Here is a 21,336-nt window from a genome sequence, read left to right on the forward strand (position 1 = left end):
GTTAGTTCATTTGAAGAGCTTTTACATTGTGTTCATTAATGATGAATTACATTTGCATTAAATGTATTATGAAATTGTCAGTACCAGGAAACAAGAATGTTTGTGAATTGTGATCACAATTGTGATCCTGTTCTAATTATTAACTGACCTAATAATAGATCCAGTTAAACCAAACATCTTCTCATTTAAAAATGAAAAGCTAGACAGGGCATTATTGTGAATGGGTCTTTATTTAAACTAACAAAGGCAGAATATTAGATGCTAGATTTATTACTAATAATCTATATTCACTTAAAGCATTTGCATAACTGTTGACAGATAGGTAAGAAAGCCCAAATAAGGACATCTGCCAGTTTTATTTTGTGATTTCAGCCCTACTGTATATCAAGAAGCTGACACCTAACATCAAATCAGATAGCAATACTCACTGAATTTTTTTCAGTCCAAGTTACCAATATATTATATATTTAAAACTGTGTATCTACTGCTTCAGGACTACAATGAGAAAGCACACATGCTGTACTCTGTCTGCGTGCTGCCCTGTGTTTTCAATCAGCTACAGACATCCAGACTGTAGATGAAGGTTTTGTCCAGTCAATGGCTGGCATTGAATCAGTTTCCACAGTAGGCTGTGGAGTCTGGAATATGTATTCCTGTGACCAGCAGGCGAAGCAGGCTGGCCAGCACCCTGCTCTGAATCTGCCTGCACCTTCTGGGGAAGGAGTGAGGCGGAACACAAACTAAAGCCTCTTACTACCGGAAGTTCAGACTTCAAAATAGTTCTGTTTATTTTAATTCAGAATATGTGATAACCAGAATGCTATTAAAATGAAACGAAAGAGAAAATTCCATGAAGATCCCACCCGGAAATCTTAACAGACAAAATACCTAAGGAAAAGCGATTGAAAACTGACTTGATTGAACTGTCGATTGTTGATATGGTGAATATGGATGCCACCATCTTGAAACATTTCTATATATAGTACATACTGATGCAAAACTGGGCAGTCTATGGTCATTGCTGTGTAGGCCTGGTCCAGGAAGGCTGGTATATCTTGCAGGTTTTGATGGTACAGTATCTTTAAAGCTCTGGCAACTGAAGAGCTGAGAGAAGCTGTTAAAAGGGTCCAGTTAGGCCAGTTACCAGATGAATTATCTTGTTAAGATCTGAATTGGAATGAAAACGTGCAGATACACCAGTTCTGATACACCAGGATTTGAACACCTCTTGTCTATGTTCAGCATCAAAAGCACCAACATTTTAACAAGCAAGCACATAGGAAGTTCTTAACACCAGTGTCCATTAATTAATTCTGTGGGGGAGCCATCTTCGTTTTCTTAAGCAGCATGCAATTAATGTTCATTAAAGCTAGTCCCTCCCTGGTTATTATAACATCCTTATTAATGATCTGTTAATCCAATATAGGTTAAACATATTGCTAGATGGAATGCTCAGTCTCTAAATCAAACTGTTCAATTTTATTTGGCTTCTTGTTGAATTTTGGAAAATAAAAAATAAAACAAAAACACAATGTAAGCTGAAGAGTACCTGAATGACTCCAGAAGACTTTGTTAGCATTTCTCGAATCATGTAATTAGATAAATCTTGCTGCTTAGAAGATTTAACACATTATTGGTCTTAGTACGATTACCACTGCAAAGGATTAAAAATCAGTAATCCATGCTTTGAGATGCTCAACAGACTGTTGGTTTGATCATTTATAATTTAAGGTATTTTATTTATAGTATTAAGTTATCATTCCTGTTTGTAGCAGTGTGCAGAAATCACATTTTACTGTGGTTCTTTAAAGCACTGTATCGTGATGAGTACTTGGATTTTTGTCTTCCTTCCTAAATTGTAAATGAAATAAGCATTGTATCACCACCTCTGTGACTGAACAGCTGTGAGTACTCCCAGTTGTCACATCAGAGGGATTAAAGTCCATTTAAATCTTTAATCCTCCATCTAGTCACCTAATTCCTTTTGGATTTTGTGCAAATAACGGGGCAGTTTCTTGACAGTTTGCTTCAAACTTTTTTCTTCAGCATTTGGTCTAATGGATTTGTGTTTTTGTCATCCGGTGACACTTCAGTTATGTGGTTAACAACATAACATTTTGAAATATTGGAAAGGTTGTAGTTATCAGTTCATTTTAAGATTGTTAAGTTAAAGTGCCCTTTTGTGATAGGCCTCTACTCCAGGGATGACAGGCCTTGCACCTGCAGAGAGCCACAGTTCAGCAACGAATTCTTTAAATCAGCAGTGATATTAAGACACAGAACTACTGTACTTCATTTTGAACATGGACATTCATTCATCCATGCATTCATTCATTCATTTAAAAGCCATTCAAGTCTTTAAAAATTTTGAAAAGACAGGTGGAAATAAAGATGGTGTACACGTAGAAGTCTAAACAGGCAGAACTCTTACATCATGCAAAGGATAATGGGTGTCTGGCCCAATATGGTATCTGGCCATATTGTTGAAGCAGATTCCATTGCATCCTTAACAAAACAGCTTAATGTGATCCATGCGTTCAATAAGCTCCTTGCAATCATAATTAGCTAAATGGCCTCCTGCTTGTTCATATGCTTTCTTAAATTCTTCAATCCTGCACACAGTTTCTCTGCTAAAATGTGTGAGTAGAGAGATTTTTTAATAAGAAAAACAGACTCTTCTTATCCAGACCCCCAGAAGAAAAAGGAAAGCACAATATTCTGTATATACAATAACTGCCAAAGCACAAAACAATGCCTACTGTCCCAACACAACTGTGTTTCCTGTCTCTGTTCCTCATTAGCAATTACATATTAGGATCATTCTGCGAAACAGCTGTCCAGGCAGATATCAGTTTTCATGTGGAAGACCTGTGCAGCTTGTGTTCTGCCATTCTACCCTGGAGGAGTCCCAAGAAGAGCAGACGGAACAGTTTACTGGTTGTTTTGCCAGACAGCTGATTATTAAGTGTTGGCAGGGCCTTGGTCCTGCAATCCATTTCTTCCTCGATGTTGTGCAAGGGAGGCATGAGAAAAGTGAAGAATATTTCTTGAGCATCTTTTATTTCACACGTTCGCATACACTTATTCTCACCACCTCTGTAAAACCAAGATCAACTTTATCCTTAAGCGCTGAGGTTTCCGGCACTTTTCTGCTTTAAATTATGCCAGAACTAATTTAAAACGCTGTAGATTATTAAGAAATAGAGGTTGCCTGGTTGGGAGATAAGGCAGACAGTTATTTTGTAGCCCGATACAGTAAGTTCTGTGAGTGAAAACTATCCTATTACATTCTAGTTGACCTTATCAGCACTGAGGGACAATTTTCTCTGCTCTTAACTTCTCTACTCTTAAGGATGTGTGTATATGGATTATTAGTACATTACCTTTCAAAAATATTCATTCCTATCCAATAATGCAATAATAAGTACAAATGATGTATACACATTTTAAAGTGCATATATTAAGACTTGAATGCTTAAAACTGAAATTTTTTATGGCTGAAAGAAACTAAATGTCAACAAAAACTGCCAAAAAATCAGAAAAAGTAAATTTGTTGATTGCATCAGTACTGTATTCAGTCCCCTGAGTCAATAATTGCTGGAAATGCCTTTGGCGTCAATTACAGCCTTGAGTCTTTTTCTCTACTAACTTTGCACACCAGGATAGTGTGCTACCCTAAACCAGTTTACCATAGCTTGGGCCTTGTGATTTGAGTCCTTTAACTGCTGAATGATACATTTTCAGCTAAGTTTTAGGCCTTTAGCACACAAGAATATTCGCTTGTTCTTTGCTCCAGCCATTTTCCCCTCAGTCTTCACAAGCTTCTCAGTCTCTGGTGACAAGAAGCAGAATTATATATGAAAAGCTGTGTTTGCAGTGACATCAACACACTGTGTTTGTACGTAGACCAAAAAGTTCCGACATTGCTTCACAAAACCTTTTGCCACATTTGCAAATTCTCTTCTCTTCAATTCTCTTTAATTCCTATTTTTCAGTAATGGCTTCTTTTTTGCCCTGTCATACAGGCCAGCTTTGGGGAGTTTCTTGAATGTTGTTGACTCCTGTACATATTCTCCCATCTCAGCCATTGAACTCTGTGGTCACTCAAAGTCTCATGGAAGCAATCCAAACCAGTTTATTCCTTGCCCATCTGCTCAGTTGGGAGGCTTAGGCAGGGTGTCAGGGTGGTACAGTACACTTCCCACGTGATTGACTTCACTGTGCATTAAGTTATCTTTGACAGGTGTCTTTGCAATTTTTATACCCTTCTTCTATTCTGACCTGTGATCTTTCCACAGCTTTATCCCGGTGTTTTTTGAAAACCTACGTGGTTTCAGCTTTCCTTGAAATTTACTTCCTGAGTGGTAAATTAAATTAAATGTATTTAAAACAATTAATTTTAATATGGCCATTTGACTGATTGTGTGATGAGTTAAGGTCATTCGTGAACCTGAACTAATTTAGGTTTGCCTCAGCAAAGGGGGTGAATATTTTTTCATTCATCATCTTTTGATTTTTTTCTGCAGTTTTTGCTGACATTTAACCTCTTTCACCCGGTCATGATGTGATTAAAAACATTGACTAAAAAATTTATACAACATTTGTGATATAATGAAATTGGACTTCATTGCAAAGGGGTGAATACTTTTGAAAATAATGTACTTTCCAATTGTATTTTCCCACTAGGGCACAGAATTACCATAAATACACATAAAACACATAGCAAAGAAAAAGTTTTAAATATGACAAAAAAGCTCTTTTTAAATTGATTGGAATTATAGTTGCATATTATTTAACATTACAACTGGAGGAACTAAAGTTTTTGTTTTCTAGGCATTTAATAGTGTTTAAATTATCTACCTAAACAAGGATGTTTTTTAACATTTCAGTTATTTGAAAACTTCAGAAAATACGATTCCCGTCGACTTGCAGATCAACTGTAGATTGGGTTTCCTCATTTACAGGCCTTTTGATTGCTTCCTGAAGTCTTCAGGAAATGGAAGAAATGAGGACTTTCAAAGCTTCATGGTTGTGCAAACTCCTCGAACAGTACAGTTAAATAACGTTGTCACCCGGTGACAATGACTGAACAAAAGGATGCAATTTGTTCTGAAATTGGTGTAATTTTACTCTTTGTTCAGAGCGCTGCCCTGAAGCTGCCAATGATAGCCACATTTTATGAGTCAATGGATGTGGTATGCAGATGCCTGAAACCCAGTGACATGAAAGAAGCCATGTGCTGTGTAACAGCATCATCGTTCCAAGAGCAGAGCTTCTGCTGCTACCTTGGGAGAGTTCTTATTTAAAGGGGAATTTTAGGGAGAAAAGCAGCTATTTGCAGGAACACGTCTTGTATACTTGGCAATCCTTCTTTTACCAATTCCCTGTTCCCTCTCAGGCACTGCCTGTAATATAAACAAAATGTGTACATCATTTCTAATAACATTATTCTGAGATCATACAGATTAGAATATTTTGTAATTGCTTGACAGGATGTGTTTAGGACAAAAATATACTAAATTTGTGTGTGGATATAACTTATTATAAATTCCTGGAGTAATGCCACAGACACAGAAGAGCTCTCTCTTTCAGCTATCTTCCATCTGGGCATTGAGTTTCTGTATTAAACCCAGCTGTTGAATATCGGAGCTCCCACAGGCAGAACAATGTGAGTCTGCCACTTAAATGCTTTAGAGAGGTTTCCATATGCACTTTTGGAAGGGTGACAAATATTGTTTGGACTGCCATGATTAGTAACTCAGAGAACCGAAACTTGACAGATTTATTTTCGCAATTATAATGCTTGAGGGAAACCCAAGTATCTCTGGGTTTTGTGAGCTTCATTTTCCAAAACTGGACAGTTTTCCCTGATGATGTATTCTGCCTGTCTTCTGAGGTTTCTATTTTTATAAAGCTCCGGTTGCCATCCTAAGACACATGGCATTACTGAGCTGGAATAGTGGAATGCGTGCCAACTGAAGCAACAGAATCTTTGCCAGTCCGCCACGTGGAATTGCAATGCGTGCACTTGTGCAAAAAGAAAAGTTCCTGGCACTAGCCTGATTCCAGAGCTTATGACATTATGAGGTCAGCAGATGTATTTTTTGTACTGGTGCCAAATTGTGTTCTCCACACCTGAGTTGGGAGTGGTATAATGTCTTAATATAGAGTAGTATCTTAACATTATAATGAAGCATGGATAAACAATTATTCACTTGGAGTCAAGAGCCTACAGGGAAAAGAAAAACACTACCATTGAAAACAATCTAGCTTTCTCAAAGTAACTCTACAGTTATCTCCTCTGTCTGAAGTTACTGATAGATTCAGTTACTGTCCCTGTTCTTTTTTCATACCATATGTTTTTTTTTGTGTGTGTTTGGAATAGCTAGTCATTCTCTTATATCATGTAGAGGTGTTCATCAAGGATTGATGACCAGATGAGACCCTGTTAACTTCCACCCCACCACAGGAAAGATCTAGACCATGTGGTCCACCATTAATTTCTACAGTATATTGCACATCCACAATACTAAGAGTAGAGTTGAGCATTGAAAACACTACAACCAGTTTTGTTGGGAAGCCCTCTCTGGCTTTGAGTTTCACGTATGATGCATTGCTGTTTGCAGTTCAATCCCTGTCGCATCTGGTTGGTTCCAAGTTCTAAATTCAAGATAGTAGTGTCATGAACATAGGGCTCAACTTGCAATACCAAATGAAGCAATGCAATCCACAACAGAGGTTTCCTAAGTAGCATGTTCTTATATTAAATCTAAAACAATATTAAGGCCTATCACTAAAAGTCCATAAAAGGAATGGTAGCCCTTTTTAAGATAAAAGCCTTTTGCAACAAAACTAAGAAGAAATACAACTAAAAGCAATTAGAAATAGAAAGATAAACTTTTTGAAACCACACATGTATTTTCTACTAATGGATAATGGATAAAATCCTAATCATCCATTATCATCCCAGAAAGTAGACTGCAGTCTTGTTTTCACAGGGAGCAGTGTTTATTAATTGAACATTAAATAATTTAAAGGGAGAACTTGTCCAGTAAACAAAGCAAATTCATTTTTGTTGAAATAATCTCTGAGACGGAAGTTGCAAATCTTGAACTGTGTCCTGCTGATAAATGGCTCTACAAATTGTTCATTTTAAACCACTTTGTCGGGAAAGGAGCCAAAGAAAAGGCCACACAGAAGTACTGAGAAATAGACCCTATTGTTATTGTTTGAGCTGTTCTTGAAAACATTGCTTTATAGTTGTTTTATAGTTGATGTGGTTGGCTTAGCTCACTGTCACGATAAAAAAATACAGATTATAGATGAAAATGCTGTTGCGATTTCTGATTTGAAATTTGGAATACCTTCTAGGGGAATTAGAAAAAATGGGATCGAGTGCTGAAATGGTTTGACTTCATATGAAAAAAGTTCTCAAAGAGCTGACACCTTTAATATTATGTTAACAGGAGCTTGTGGAAACAGTTAGGCTAAACCGGTTGATGCCAAAAGTGGCATTGGTAGACCAGAAGAGGGTCCTCATTTCCTAACCTTAACCAATTGTTAGGATGATGGCAAAGGACAATATCCTGTAGGCCATGGTGTCTACCTGGTGAAACTGCAGCAGGTCCTTGTCTACTTCTTGAATGTCCTTGGCAATGATAGTGTCAGGGCCTGGTGTCCTGAGGAAATTCCTGTTCATACAAAATGGCCACCATGCACCACCTCCAGAGAGTGAGACCTCGTCTATGAAGAGCTTTAAGGCTGTCAGAGATTAAAAAAAGCACTACAGAATCGCAAACGTACTGTAAAACAAAAACAGGCCTTAGGAACGGCCTGTTTGTTCAATGCTTGGCACTGCTGGGTCCTGTGTCCAGCGTTTGGCCAAAGCCTAGGTCAATAAGATCCTTCACCTGGGGAATTATCCCAGTTTGCCAGCAAATATATGCTCCAATTTAATAGTGGGCGTATGAACATGATAAAGGGTTTCCAGAAATGCCAACAAAACCATCCCAGATGTTCGTGGTGTTTTTTACCCTCATCACATATATTAAAAATAATAAATTGTCCTGGTTTCTGTGGACCTCAATATGAGCTTGAAATGTGCTGCATAAGGACAAATTGTTTATAGACTCTATAGTTGCCAGGACAAAAACTCTTAGACTTATCTATTTCTATAACTTTCTCCTAAATTATGTATTGTACTTTGGAGGTACATTATAATACGTACACAAAGTGTGGACTTACATCAAAGTGGTACCTTCCTGCGGCACTGACATCTATGGACTACATGTTTTTAACAAATATGTTATGTTGTAGTCAGTTATTTGAATTAAAGTGCTACAGTATCATTACTCATCATTTATATATACTGTGTATACATTCCCCATTTTTTATTCAGCATATCGGTCTACCTTGAAAAGAGCAGGCCTTCCATTTGTATACAGGGCTTTGTGTATTCAAAATCATTAATGCATCTTCCACATACTGTAACTTCAGAAAAGGAATGAAATGATTGTTTAAAGAATCTGTCAAAATCAGAATTCAGATTTAATCTAAAAATATTCTGAGACAATTTCAGCTAAGTCAGATTTATCTGCGTTTTCACAAAATACAGTGACTTGTGTATAGCTGAATTTTTTTTTCTTTAACATTTTAGATTGATCCTTTATGGTCACACTTGTAGTTGCCACGTGTTCCTGTTAACATCCTTCTAAATTGCTTTAAATGACGTTATATTACAATAAACACGTGTACTGTTGAAATCATCTATGCTCTTTGACACATTTCTATGTAATGGATATTTCATGGCTCAAGTCAATGTCACAATCAGAGTATTCAAATCGCAAAGAAACACAAACCAGACGAATTGCGTATTGAGCTTTCTCAATGTTTTCTGTGGAAACAGGAAATTAGCTTCGGATTTTAATATGTGCACTCATGACAGCTCACGTTCTCAGGCTGAATATATGAGATGTCACTTCCTCTGCTCTCTTGACCTGGTTTTCAAAACGTATTAAATGGCTTGCGTACAGAGGGCTGTCAGCTTTGAATTTCAGAGGTCTGGGATATTTTTGTTGAATCTCACCACAACCCCACACCTCCTTTGAAGTATACTTGTCGTTATGGCCTCATTGGTATTCTTAAATAGTATTCAAGCAACAGTGCAGACACAGTGAGAAAAGAAGAGAGCCCTCAGTATCTTCTTAGTGACGAATCATTGCTGTTTTGCCAGAAGGTTCTGTACATTTGAAACTTAATTTAGATTAATTTGATTGATTTTAAGGGCAGTATCTATTCATACTTTTTCTATCTGATCATAGTGTCCAGTGTTCCCCAAGTCTCTCTTACTTTGCCAATGGGGCTGAAGATGTCCTGTCGGGTTCAGAAAGGAAACAGGTTGTGCTGCAGTTTAATCATTCCCCCTAGCATCACTGTATTGGTTGCAATACGGCAATACTGCAATAGTTCTGCGTTTTCCTTGAGTACACCAGATTCCTTCCACCTACAATGGACATCCTAGCAAGGTTAATCAGTGTTCATGGTGTTGTCACAGGAGAAGCTCTGGGATTCCAGGACAAAGTTATAAACTGATCTTTCACGAGGAACTAATAGATGGAAATACATGGCAAAAAGCACACAAGACAAGGAGTTTTTGATGAAAGATATCCCTTATAATATAGGTCAGTGGTGCATAACATGTGAATGGCCATGTAATATGTAATATGTATAAGGTCAGTCAGTCCCTTCTATTTGTATTTTGTGTGGATTGTTCAACTAAAAAGCAAGCATAAAATGAATTGATCTGAATAAGATCAATAAAAAACACCTTAGAAAATCACTCACGAACCAAAGAAAGAAACCATAGCTTTGTAACATCAAGGTAGCCAACCAATACATTATTCTATCTTCAGATTGTGACAACCAAATAGTAATTGTTAATATCTTAATCTGAAAGGGCACAGCAGTGAAAGTAACTAGTCCCTACAGGGTTATTCATTTTTTGCAAGCGTGCTTAAATAATTAAGCAAGGACATTTCTATGTATTTCCACAACTATACAAGAATCCTTAAACTCAACTTAAATCACTTCAAGGATTTTTTGGCTTTTCCCATTTTTTTAAAAGGTTTTGCCAGATTTTATTGAATGTACAGTACGGTTAATTAATGCCCTGTTTCCCTTGCAGATTCTGACCTGAGCATGCGGACGCTGAGCACGCCCAGCCCTGCTCTAATCTGCCCGCCCAGTTCACAGGCATGCATCAACGGGAAGGACTCGTCCACCTCCTCTTCCTCTGTTACTGGGGAGACCATCGCCATGGTGCATGCCCCTCCTACCACCTGCCTGCCCCACCCCCACATACGGCCCGCGTCCAGGCAGCAGAAGGAGCAGGCTCCCATCGACATCCTGCCCGACCACTCCTTCATCCAGATCTTCTCCCACCTGCCCACGAACCAGCTCTGCCGCTGCGCGCGGGTCTGTCGCCGCTGGTACAACCTGGCCTGGGACCCGCGGCTATGGAGGACTATCCGCCTGACGGGGGACATGGTGAATGTGGACCGCGCCCTGAGGATCCTGACTCGCCGGCTGTGCCAAGACACGCCCAACGTGTGCCTCATGCTGGAGACGGTCATCGTCAGTGGCTGCCGGCGTCTCACCGACAGGGGACTCTACACCATTGCGCAATGCTGCCCCGAGCTGCGGCGGCTGGAGGTGTCCGGCTGCTACAACATCTCCAACGAGGCCGTCTTTGACATCGTGTCGCGTTGCCCCAACTTGGAGTATCTCGACGTTTCGGGTATGGACTTACCTTCTATTATTTGCACCTGCTTGGAAAACGGAATTTCATTTTGCTTGGCTTGGCTCCCGCATCTAGCTGGTCTACCTTTCCAGCTAGAAAATCCTTATCGCGCTGCGGTTCGAGAAGCAGTTTAACAGGTGTAGCTCCCACCCTTAACCGTATGAGGAACAGGCCCACCATGCTTTGTGATGAGCACCCTAGAGAATGCCTCTGTCAGTTCCAGTGATATAATAATTAAGAATAATTCCTTACACTTCTATAGCTTTTTTCTGGACTCTCCACTCTAAGCGCTTTACAGGTAATGGGGACTCCCCTCCACCACCAATGTGCAGCCCCCACTTGGATGATGTGACGGCAGACATAGTGCACCAGTATGCTCACACCAGTGGGGAGGAGAACAGAGTGATGAAGCCAGTTCAATGTGAAATTTGGCCAGGGCACCAGGGTAACACCCCTACTTTTTTCGAGAAACACCCTGGGATTTTCAATGACCACAGAGGGTCAGGACCTCGGTTTTACGTCTCATCCGAAAGACAGCGCTTTTGTACACTATAGTGCATTAGGACCCACTCCCTACTGGCCCCACTAATACCACCTCCAGCAGCAACCTTACTTTTTTCCCAGGAGGTCTCTCATCCAGATACTGGCCAGGCTCACACCTGCTGAGCTTCAGTGGGCTGCCAGTTACAGGGTACTATGGCTGCTAGCAGATATCTGGAAATCAGGCTAGTTTCACATTCTGTGTCACTAATTTAGGTACCGTTTCATATTAGAGGATGTGAGTCTGAAGCAGCATCCCAGAGGTTTAAATAATGGTGATTACTCTAAAAATATACAAGAAAGTTCAGATACAAGTAAAAATTCAAAATTTCCCTGAGAGAAACAATACTCGGTTTCTCTCACATAATTTAGTACATAATACAGTACATAATACATTAAGTACATACAGTAAGTACATAAGTTCTGTCAATGTACAAGTAATGGGCTAATTTAAATAAAACAAAAAACGGTTTTGTGAAATACAGCCATTCAGATGTTTTGTGAGTTTCAAAAACAGTATTTTTATCAAGACTCTTATGTTTCTTAGGTTCTTATGTGTTGCTTGCACTGGTGCTGCATCCAAATCTAAAATCTAAATCTAATCTAAAATCACTAACTCTCTGTCCTCTAAAAGTCTTCCCAGCCTACAGTAGCTCTGCTGCCAAGCTGCTATACTAGATTACTTAGCTCTGGAGCGCCCCGGGGAAAATGGTGTTATGAAGTATATGTAGTTATGAAGTTTCTGCAACATTTAAGAAATTAAATAAAAGCCAGACAGCACAAAATGAATTTTTAGAGCCATGTATACTCCTCAATTTTGTTTTTAATTCAAGCCCGCTGTGTTCTGTGTATATTAAAATAAGATTAATGCTGACTTTCCTTATATAGTGGGAAAAGTCCAGTATTTTGACATATTTATTTTTATTTATGTTTCCCTATTATACTGTAATTATTGAAAACAAGCAAAAAATTAAAGAGCAAAAAAAACCTGCAACAGACTGGAGATGACCACCACACAGTACTGCAGCAAGGGTCCCTTGAGAGAACATGTGATAGAGTGGAAAATTGTTCTGACATACTGTAATTGGGTTGACAAGCAAGAAATAGCTTCAGTATTTTCCTGAAAAATCTACAGGTAATCAGTTATGTGCAAAAATAAAATGAATCACAATAGTCGACAAACATACAGTATATTCCAATATACAGTAAGGCAAACCAGTCATATCTAATGAATCCTAGTGATACTACTGAATCCAATAACTAGTCGAGTGCTCTTGTGATTCCAAGATGCTCACCATGGTCATGCAGTGGTAATGCAGAAATATAAGATATTTGGTTCTGGTTTTTGTTGTTAATATAATTAAAACTATAAGCAAAAGAATTGTCACACTATCTCGTGCTGTTTCTCTATTAGGTTTATAAATTAAAAGAAGATTAATGAGAAAACACATTTTACTGACACAATCCTGCAGTCATTGACCAGTGGTTTTGCAGGAGCAAAGGAGCCTTATCCTGGATAGCAGATGATAATTCAAATCGCTTAGAAACATACTTGGCAGCTGGGGGCCACTTGCTGGCCGTCAGAATTCTCACATTACTTGTCTATGAGAAAGGCCTGTGTCCATTTGTTCATCACAGCGGAGGAATGCACGGATACCATTCTGAAATACTGCATTTACTTACTGTACAGGATATCAGGCAATTTTCTGCTGTGGTTGCAAGGGGTGCACAGGTGAACTAAGAGATATTACACCAGTAAAAATGAGCTACTTTCTTCCTGAGATCTTTTCAGTCCCATCCTGTGCTGACGTGTTGTGTTGAGAGCACCCTGGCCAACTATTCCCAGCCAATAGCGAGAACCACTGAGAGAATCTTGGTCATAGTCGGCTAGTGACATGACACGGGGCTTAAGAATTCTAGAGACCAGTTAGAACACACTACTCTGGAGTCCCCCTTGGACTTAAGTTCCAAGGTGTCGACTTATTGATGGCTCTATAAATATCCCATTGCTAGTCATGAAACCTATATCCAACGGCCTGCTGAAAAGTGTTTTTGTTGTTGTTATTGTTTCAGTAGTCCAGTCAAATTGTTTTACTGTAAACAACAAAACTCAATTTGAAGTATGTAGTAGAAAGTGTACAAAAGGCCTGGGCAATAATAGAACTTAAAACTGTTTCAAAGTTCTCTGGAGAGGATATTTGTCAGAAAGGAGAAAAAAAGAAAGCCAGTGCTATTTAAATAAGAACTGAAATAGAATCAGATAAATTGACAAAAGTACAGATTTGCAATATATTCAAGGTATAAGAGCATATGTCAGAGAGATCTACAGTATATGATAGCAGTTTTGTCACTCTTCTTTGTGGGGAGATAGGCACACCACCTGGTCACATGGGCAGGATTGGTTCACAGCAGTCACAGAGTCACAACTATTGTTACCATGGGAACATCCTGGCACACAGACTGATGGTCTATAACCACAGTGACCACCATAAAATAGCGAAATTTTATTGATTGGCTGTAGTGTTTGACTGTCACTGTGGTTTTGCCTAAAAATAAAAATCTCTCATAAACTGGGTAACCAAAGTGGTATAATCTTCATAATAACAGTTCAGAAAGCATTTCATTTCCCCCACTTAATGCAGCATGTTGGTGTCAACAATGGCATTTGTGTAACACGCAAGACAGACTCCCAACACATATTTTGCCAAAATTAAGCTATCACCTCACAGTTCTTCAAGTTTGGTCTTGATTCCCAAAAATGGAGCCTTGTGTGTGGAGTTTGCGTGTTCTTGCTGGTTGTTTTTTTTTAAATTTTATTTAGCCAATCTGGTTTCCACCCACCTACCACAAAAAATGCTGACTGGGATTATTAATGTCTCTATATTTTCCATATAGAAATGTGTAATTTGGTCATGTGGAAAATCCTTCAAAGTCTTTGGCCATAGTGTTTCAATTTTTCTGATGGGAAAATGAATTTATAATTTGGTATGTATTAGACTGTTCCAATAAGTTGCTGAATTAGTTTGAGTGGATATTCGTCTCTGAAGTGGCCACATTACTCTTGAAGGGCAACACATTGGAAACAGCTGTCAGTCAGCCACTAACACCGCCTGGGTGACCGGGCCTTGTGGGTGTTTCTGACACAGACGCTTCAGCACTCCAGTAGACAGCATGTTATTTCAGGTCATTGTGAGTAGAAAGGCTTTTGCTTTATGTTTTTATTTTGCTTTATGGTTAATCATATTTTTTGTTGGGCAGTCCTTAAGCAATATATTTTTTTTCTTCATGAATGATTAATTCCTGGTTGTGGATGTGGCAAAGTATTGTATTTTTGGTCTCTATACAGTACTTGCACATTTGTCCATTTGTCCATTGCAGAGCTTGTTTTTGCCAATGTTTTTTTTATTTATCTTTGAATTTGTTTTCAAGTATTTCTAACCGGTACTGTAGTAGTGGGATTTAATATCTATAACTATGTAACATTTTATCGATTCTTTATTTTATTGACTCTTTATTTTATCACGATTGATGACCAGTTTCCATTTTTTAGATTGGAAACAACAAAACCGAGAGCCTAATGACTCTGTTACTGCTAATCTAAAATCGGGCCGTAGTTGGTGAAATGATTTTGAGAGTGCTTGTTTCAAGCAAAGGTTAATTCCATGCGTAAAAATTGGAAGGAGAAACGCAACATCTCCTAAGAAGGATCAGTTCAAAAAAGGGACCAAGTACGTTCCTGGTCTTAAAGGAATGTCCCACACTGACCCAGGTGTGGTCCTCCTTCAGGTGTGCGCTGCCGGTATGAGAAGGCCCAAAAGCTGAAATGTTGTGTTTCTCCCTTCTGTTTTTTTTTGCATGGAATTAACCTTCACTTGTTGTTCTCCAGCCATGACATACTGACACGGCTCTCTAGCAGAACAGAACCCGAGTTTCGGTTATTTTCAGATCCGTTCGTGTAAATTCACGCCCCCCGAGAATACATATGTTGTTTTTTTTTCTTTCCCCTTCCCGGCAGGCTGTTCCAAGGTGACCTGCATCAGCCTGACGCGGGAGGTCTCCGTCAAGCTGTCCCCCCTGCACGGCAAGCAGATCTCCATCCGCTACCTGGACATGACGGACTGCTTCGTGCTGGAGGACGAGGGGCTGCACACCATCGCGGCGCACTGCACCCAGCTGACGCACCTGTACCTGCGCCGCTGCGTGCGCATCACCGACGAGGGCCTGCGCTACCTGGTCATCCACTGCGGCGCCATCAAGGAGCTGAGCGTGAGCGACTGCCGCTTCGTCAGCGACTTCGGCCTGCGGGAGATCGCCAAGCTGGAGTCCCGGCTGCGCTACCTCAGCATCGCCCACTGCGGCCGCATCACGGACGTGGGAATCCGCTACGTGGCCAAGTACTGCACCAAGCTGCGGTACCTCAACGCGCGGGGCTGCGAGGGCATTACGGACCATGGCCTGGAGTACCTGGCGAAGAACTGCGCCAAGCTCAAGTCTCTGGACATTGGCAAGTGCCCCCTGGTGTCCGACGGCGGCCTGGAGTTCTTGGCGCTCAACTGCTTCAACCTGAAGCGGCTCAGTCTCAAGTCGTGCGAGAGCATCACCGGCCGGGGGCTGCAGATCGTGGCGGCCAACTGCTTCGACTTGCAGCTGCTGAACGTGCAGGACTGCGAAATCTCGGTGGAGGCTCTGAGGTTCGTCAAGCGCCACTGCAAACGCTGCGTCATCGAGCACACCAACCCTGCTTTCTTCTGAGAGGGAGAGCAGCACCCTTTCAACACAGCTGGGAGGGAGACCAAAACTTCTGGGAAGGGTGTGCAATACAGGTTTGTTTGTTTTCAGTGCCGTTGGCAATACTCCATTGTACTAGATCACGAGGTGAAACGCTCATACGCAACAACGAAGGACGGTCTACGTACCAGTGTAATTAAGATTTCTGCTTTGTTTTTTCATCTACGTTTTCGTTAAATTATTTTCGATTTTCTCCCCAACAATAGGCAATCTATGAGTTCTTCGTTTGCCAACTCAAAATCAGTATATCATGTACTGTACTTGAAGTAATAAAAAATCATTTTCATATGGTATATACTGTACATGTACAGGGCTTCTGTTGTTCTTTTCTGTTATCCTATAAGATTTCAGTTAATATTTGTTCAAGGCATATTTCCCAGATTTCCCAACCTACAACTGAAACATCATTTTTTGTAAATCATCCATGCTTTATTTTTCATTTACAACTACAATGTGTGCAAACAATATGGAAACTTTTGCATTCACTTTAAGTGTAAGATGAATCGGGACTTTTTAACACCTGATTAAAGGGGTATCTCTAATTGTGCTCAAGCAAAGGAGGGTTAATCAATCACAAAATCTTTGCTTGCTTGCAGTTTCTGCATTGTACTTGTAAATAAAAAAGTAAGAGCAATTTTACAGGACAGATTAGTGATTAAACAGCACAAACCCACATGTCAAATCTATTCCTCTGTCATGCTTTTTGTCAGCTGGGCCTGAAGTTTTAAATGGGTGTCTAGTTTGTGAAGAAGAGAACATTTGAGGAGAGAATATCAAAATACAAAATCCCTTAATTAAGTCAAGAAGCTCCATTAAAATTAAACGTGTTGCAAATGTAGCAGATTTCATGTAATATAAAGCTTAGTCTGTGAGATGACATCATGTACCACTTGTTAGCCATATTTAAAGCTATAAAAATGTACAGTCATTTGATAGCAATACAGTACTTTACATTGCTGTGTAACTAGTATGCTAAAAGGACTTTTTCACAATACAATTGCACTTTCAGAACTATTGTGCAACATGCTTTAGTGTTTGACAACTTGATTTTTCTACATACATTATAAATAATTGTTCAATTATTATGTCAGAAGACTGTAAGATGTAAAAATGATTTTGTATGCTCTCATATTACTGTCTTAAGACACCTCTCCACCCCTTATTGTATGCCTTTGGTATGAAGCCAGTGCATTTATTTATCAGCAAGCTAACGTGGAGATTGGTTGATCATATTTCTCCCAGTAACTGTTTTTAAACCACTCAAAACTAGAAAAAAAAAATCCTTGTGTAACAGATTTCCCTTTTTCGTTATCTTTCGGAAAATGTTAATTATTCTCAGCAACACACAACATATGCAATTGTTCATGACACAGTTTTTTTTTTACTCTCATACAAGGAAAGTTGGTAATGTTTACTATAAACCATGTAGTCGTACCGCTTTGTCTGTTATGAAAAAATCTGATATATGGCCACACTAATTCTTTTGTAAATGACTCTATTTCTAATATTGGTTAAAATTTCGAAGGAAATAGTTGTATTTTATAGGAAAATACCTCAATTGGCAGATTCTTGCATGCTGTCACTACAAGATATGTAATCCTAGATTGGAAACTTTTACATTCAGTGCTTGTAATATAAATTGCCTGATAACCAGTGTTAATATGGAGTGATTTAATGTTCTTTTCCTTTAAAAGTCCCCCTGCACCTTTGTTTGAATACTTGTATATTGTGCTTTGCAACTACTGTCTGGACAATCATTTGTTGCATTCAAGTCTTCCTTCGGCATTAATCGTTTTTTTTCTGCAAAATCAGAACGTTTCAGATCATCTGCTCAATGTTAAAAGTAAAAATATAAATGTAAATAACCAAAATAAGGGTGAACTGTAATGCTTTTGGAACAGTTTTTTTTTCTTTTCAAATAATCTAATAAAATCTACTTTTAATTAACCTGCAACGTGCCAAAGCCTTTTTATCTTTATGTGACTGGAGAATAAAAAAGAAACATGAACCAAAAAAGACATTTTGCCAGTATTACAGTAGGATAAAATAAATATGCATCTTTTAATGCTACAGTAGGTAAGGCTCCAACATAGCCTTCATGTTTTATAGGTGACTTGGATAAGAGGCTAAAGATCAAGTTAATACTAACTGATTATTGGGCTACTAACAGAGTTTTTAATATCTTTGGGGCAGGGATATTTCCACAGACCTGTTAATGATCTTGGTCAAGACAATACAGTGTCATACATACATATGAACATATAAAGTATTCATATTGTTGTGTGCATATACAGTATACTGCCCTACCAAAATGAATTCGGGAATCAGATTAATAGACTGAACTGGTGAATTCATCTCCAGCTATGATCACAGCAGCAAATAGATGTGACTAGATATCCACCTACTGAATAAGGAGACATGGGACCACTCAACTACTGTATCAGCAGTTGAAAGAGCTCACCAAGAGACGTAGAGAACAGCTCACTTCGTTTTATATATTTGGAATGAAGAATTGGGTGGGTTGTCTGAATCGCCTTGGCTCCGTCCAACTGAATATTTGTGAAAGAAACTAAAGAAAGCTATTCATTAAGCAAAAGCCCTATAAATGGAAAAGCTTGAGAGTCGGGAAAGGGGAACAATCCAAGATCCCTGATGTGAAGTGCTTGGGCACTACTGCAGGATACGAGGAAGCATATTGTAGTGGTTATAAAAGCCTGAAGAGGATCCCTGAGATACTGAAAATGTTTAACCTCACATTTTAAATGAAAAGGAAAGCCATTCCCTATGTCATTATGGTCTTATTATTCTAGAAAACGTTCGATTTGAATGTTTTATTGATCTCTTTCTTCTTCCTCAGTGTTTAACTTTATCCTAAGTGTGATGAAATGAGCATATACCCGTTTAAAGGTTTTATACCTCCTCTGGTACATGTATAAACAGGATTATGAGTGATTCTTATGGACAGTGGCTGTGACTCCTTCTGCATGGCCTTCTCCATAAAGCTGTGTACCACTCATGTGAGCTACTATAGCATGGACACACTGAGGCAGTGTAAAACTCCTTGTTCTGTACTGTTTTTCACACTGACAGTGTTCTCCCTTGCCTCCATTTATCCGTCCATCTATTCATTTTCTAATCACTTTATCCTGTAAAGGGTTGCAGATGAGCCGGATCCTATTCCAACAAGCAATGGGCACAATGCAAAATACACCCTTAGTGGGACAGCAGCCCATAGCAGGAGTGACAACAATCCAACGTAAATTTCATTACGTACTTCGTAAGGGGTTATATACAATACATTCCGCATGCGTTTTTTTTCATTTCACCAAAGTGGATCCACTGGATGTTAATTAACTTTGTATCCCCTCTCATAATTAATTTAGGAATTGGGGGTTGCATTTCTCAAGTGGAACAAAATCCACATTAAATGTTGATTTTGAAACTGAAATATTAAGGACTGAAAGGCAACACTTCTGGAACAGTTAATGCCTTGAAAGCGGAGATGAACTTCAAGAGAAGAAAACTCCAGTTGGACTGATGTATAGTCATGAGTGGAGTAACCATAGGGATGTGTATTTGGTGTGCAGGTCTTCTTTATTTATACCTGTGATCTTGGCTCCAGCACAGAGAGTAAACGTTTGAAGTAATGGAACAAGTAAAGGCGTATTCCATGCTGAAAAGAGAAGAGGCTCAACGTTTCGGCCGTGGAGCCTTCTGCAGGTGTCATACCTTTGCAGCCTACGCATGCTGACGCAGCTACCTACTTGAACTTTTGAAGTCTGCGGGTAACACAAAAATAGAAGGAGTGGCAAACTATAGAAGCAGTGATGGAAAAATAAAAATACGCTGTCTAACATTTAGCAGACACTTGGCAAATGAAAGGTAACACAGACAAGTGCAAAGTTATACAGTACAGGAAGGCAGAAAATGGATAGGATAATGGACTGTTTTATAAATGATGAGCAATATTATATTCATAAAATGAATGTGTTAAATGTATTTTCCAAGACTGACAAGGAAACCTTCAAGGTTTTATTGCAGTGCAATAGTTGATGACATTAAAAAAAAAACTTAACACTTAAAGACCAATCTATTGACAGACTGACTTATGATGGGTCCCGCCTATAGGACATGAATAGCTGCAAACCATCAAGTATTGCACACAGAAAAAAAAAAAGAATAATGGCCAATTCCAAATTCCTTAAAAAAGAAACGTCTGTTTCCATTGCCTCTCCCCCTCTCTATCCAAAAGCTATACAAATTGGCAGCTTGAGAAACATCATGACCATAGTTCAGCGATCCAGGTTCCAGCAACCTCTTCTCAAGAGCATTACTTTCCAATAGAACTGATTTGCACCTCCAGGCTGCCATAGAAACAGAATTCATTAGCAAGTGGAGCTGCGTATCCCCTTAGGCTCTGGGCTGGGACTCCTTGAGCAGCTCTGAGGTAAAGTTACCTTCCAGGCTCTGAAAATCAACATTGCCACTGCCCCCTACTGTACCTGCTGTGTGAGTCAATAGAGCCCTTCGTTTTACAGGGTCTGGCAGCCCTGTTCTTTTTACAAGCACTTCATAAATCAGCATTTCATACTAGAGAACACTTTTTTTTAGGTCATTAGGAATCCAGTCATGTGCACCCCTAGATTTAGCTGAAACGTTGCCACAAACAACTATTACACTGTCAAATGGCAAAGAAAGCTGGCATGGGTACTCCGCCGATGGTAATTCAGATTAACACCTAATTTCTAACTCCCTGTCATAACGAGTTCAGAACCACGGGCTGCAAACTCATGACAGATCCTTTTGAACAGAGCCTAGTAGTGGGGGGGAGAAGACATTTTCTCCACAATAAATATTATATACAATACATTCCGTTATCCATGCGCGCCTACTCTTTCAGAATGTTTTTGATTAATGATTTGGTGACCTAAAACTTCAAAATATTTGAGCTCCTCCACACTTCCTCATGGGATGTTAGAAAATTCCATAAGAGAATTGCGGATAAGTGAGACGTAGAATACCGCACATTTTTTGAGTAATTCATGGAAAAACCAACAGGTTGTTGGGTAAAAAACGAATACCCGTTTATAAAAGTATTCTCGATTTTGCTAACAGGCCAACAGAAAGGTGGTTACTCTGTCATTTATGATAGTTAGAGAACACTTTGTTAATCAGGCATTTGTTTTTGGTGAGGCTGTGTGAAGCACTGC

At 39.3% G+C, this 21,336-nt stretch overlaps 1 protein-coding gene across 1 annotated transcript in view; it reads left to right on the forward strand.

The window, feature by feature from the left end:
- Positions 1-18,073, forward strand: part of fbxl7 (F-box and leucine-rich repeat protein 7) — a 122,187-nt gene extending 104,114 nt beyond the window's left edge. The window contains exons 3-4 of the mRNA XM_006634387.3: positions 10,184-10,795; positions 15,354-18,073. Coding sequence (XP_006634450.2) covers positions 10,184-10,795; positions 15,354-16,090 — 1,349 coding nt within the window. The 3' untranslated portion in view covers positions 16,091-18,073. The remainder of the gene's footprint in view (positions 1-10,183; positions 10,796-15,353) is intronic.
- The last annotated feature ends 3,263 nt before the right edge of the window (positions 18,074-21,336 follow it).

Source organism: Lepisosteus oculatus, chromosome 6 (assembly GCF_040954835.1).
Source record: "Lepisosteus oculatus isolate fLepOcu1 chromosome 6, fLepOcu1.hap2, whole genome shotgun sequence".
Lineage (NCBI taxonomy): Eukaryota > Metazoa > Chordata > Actinopteri > Semionotiformes > Lepisosteidae > Lepisosteus > Lepisosteus oculatus.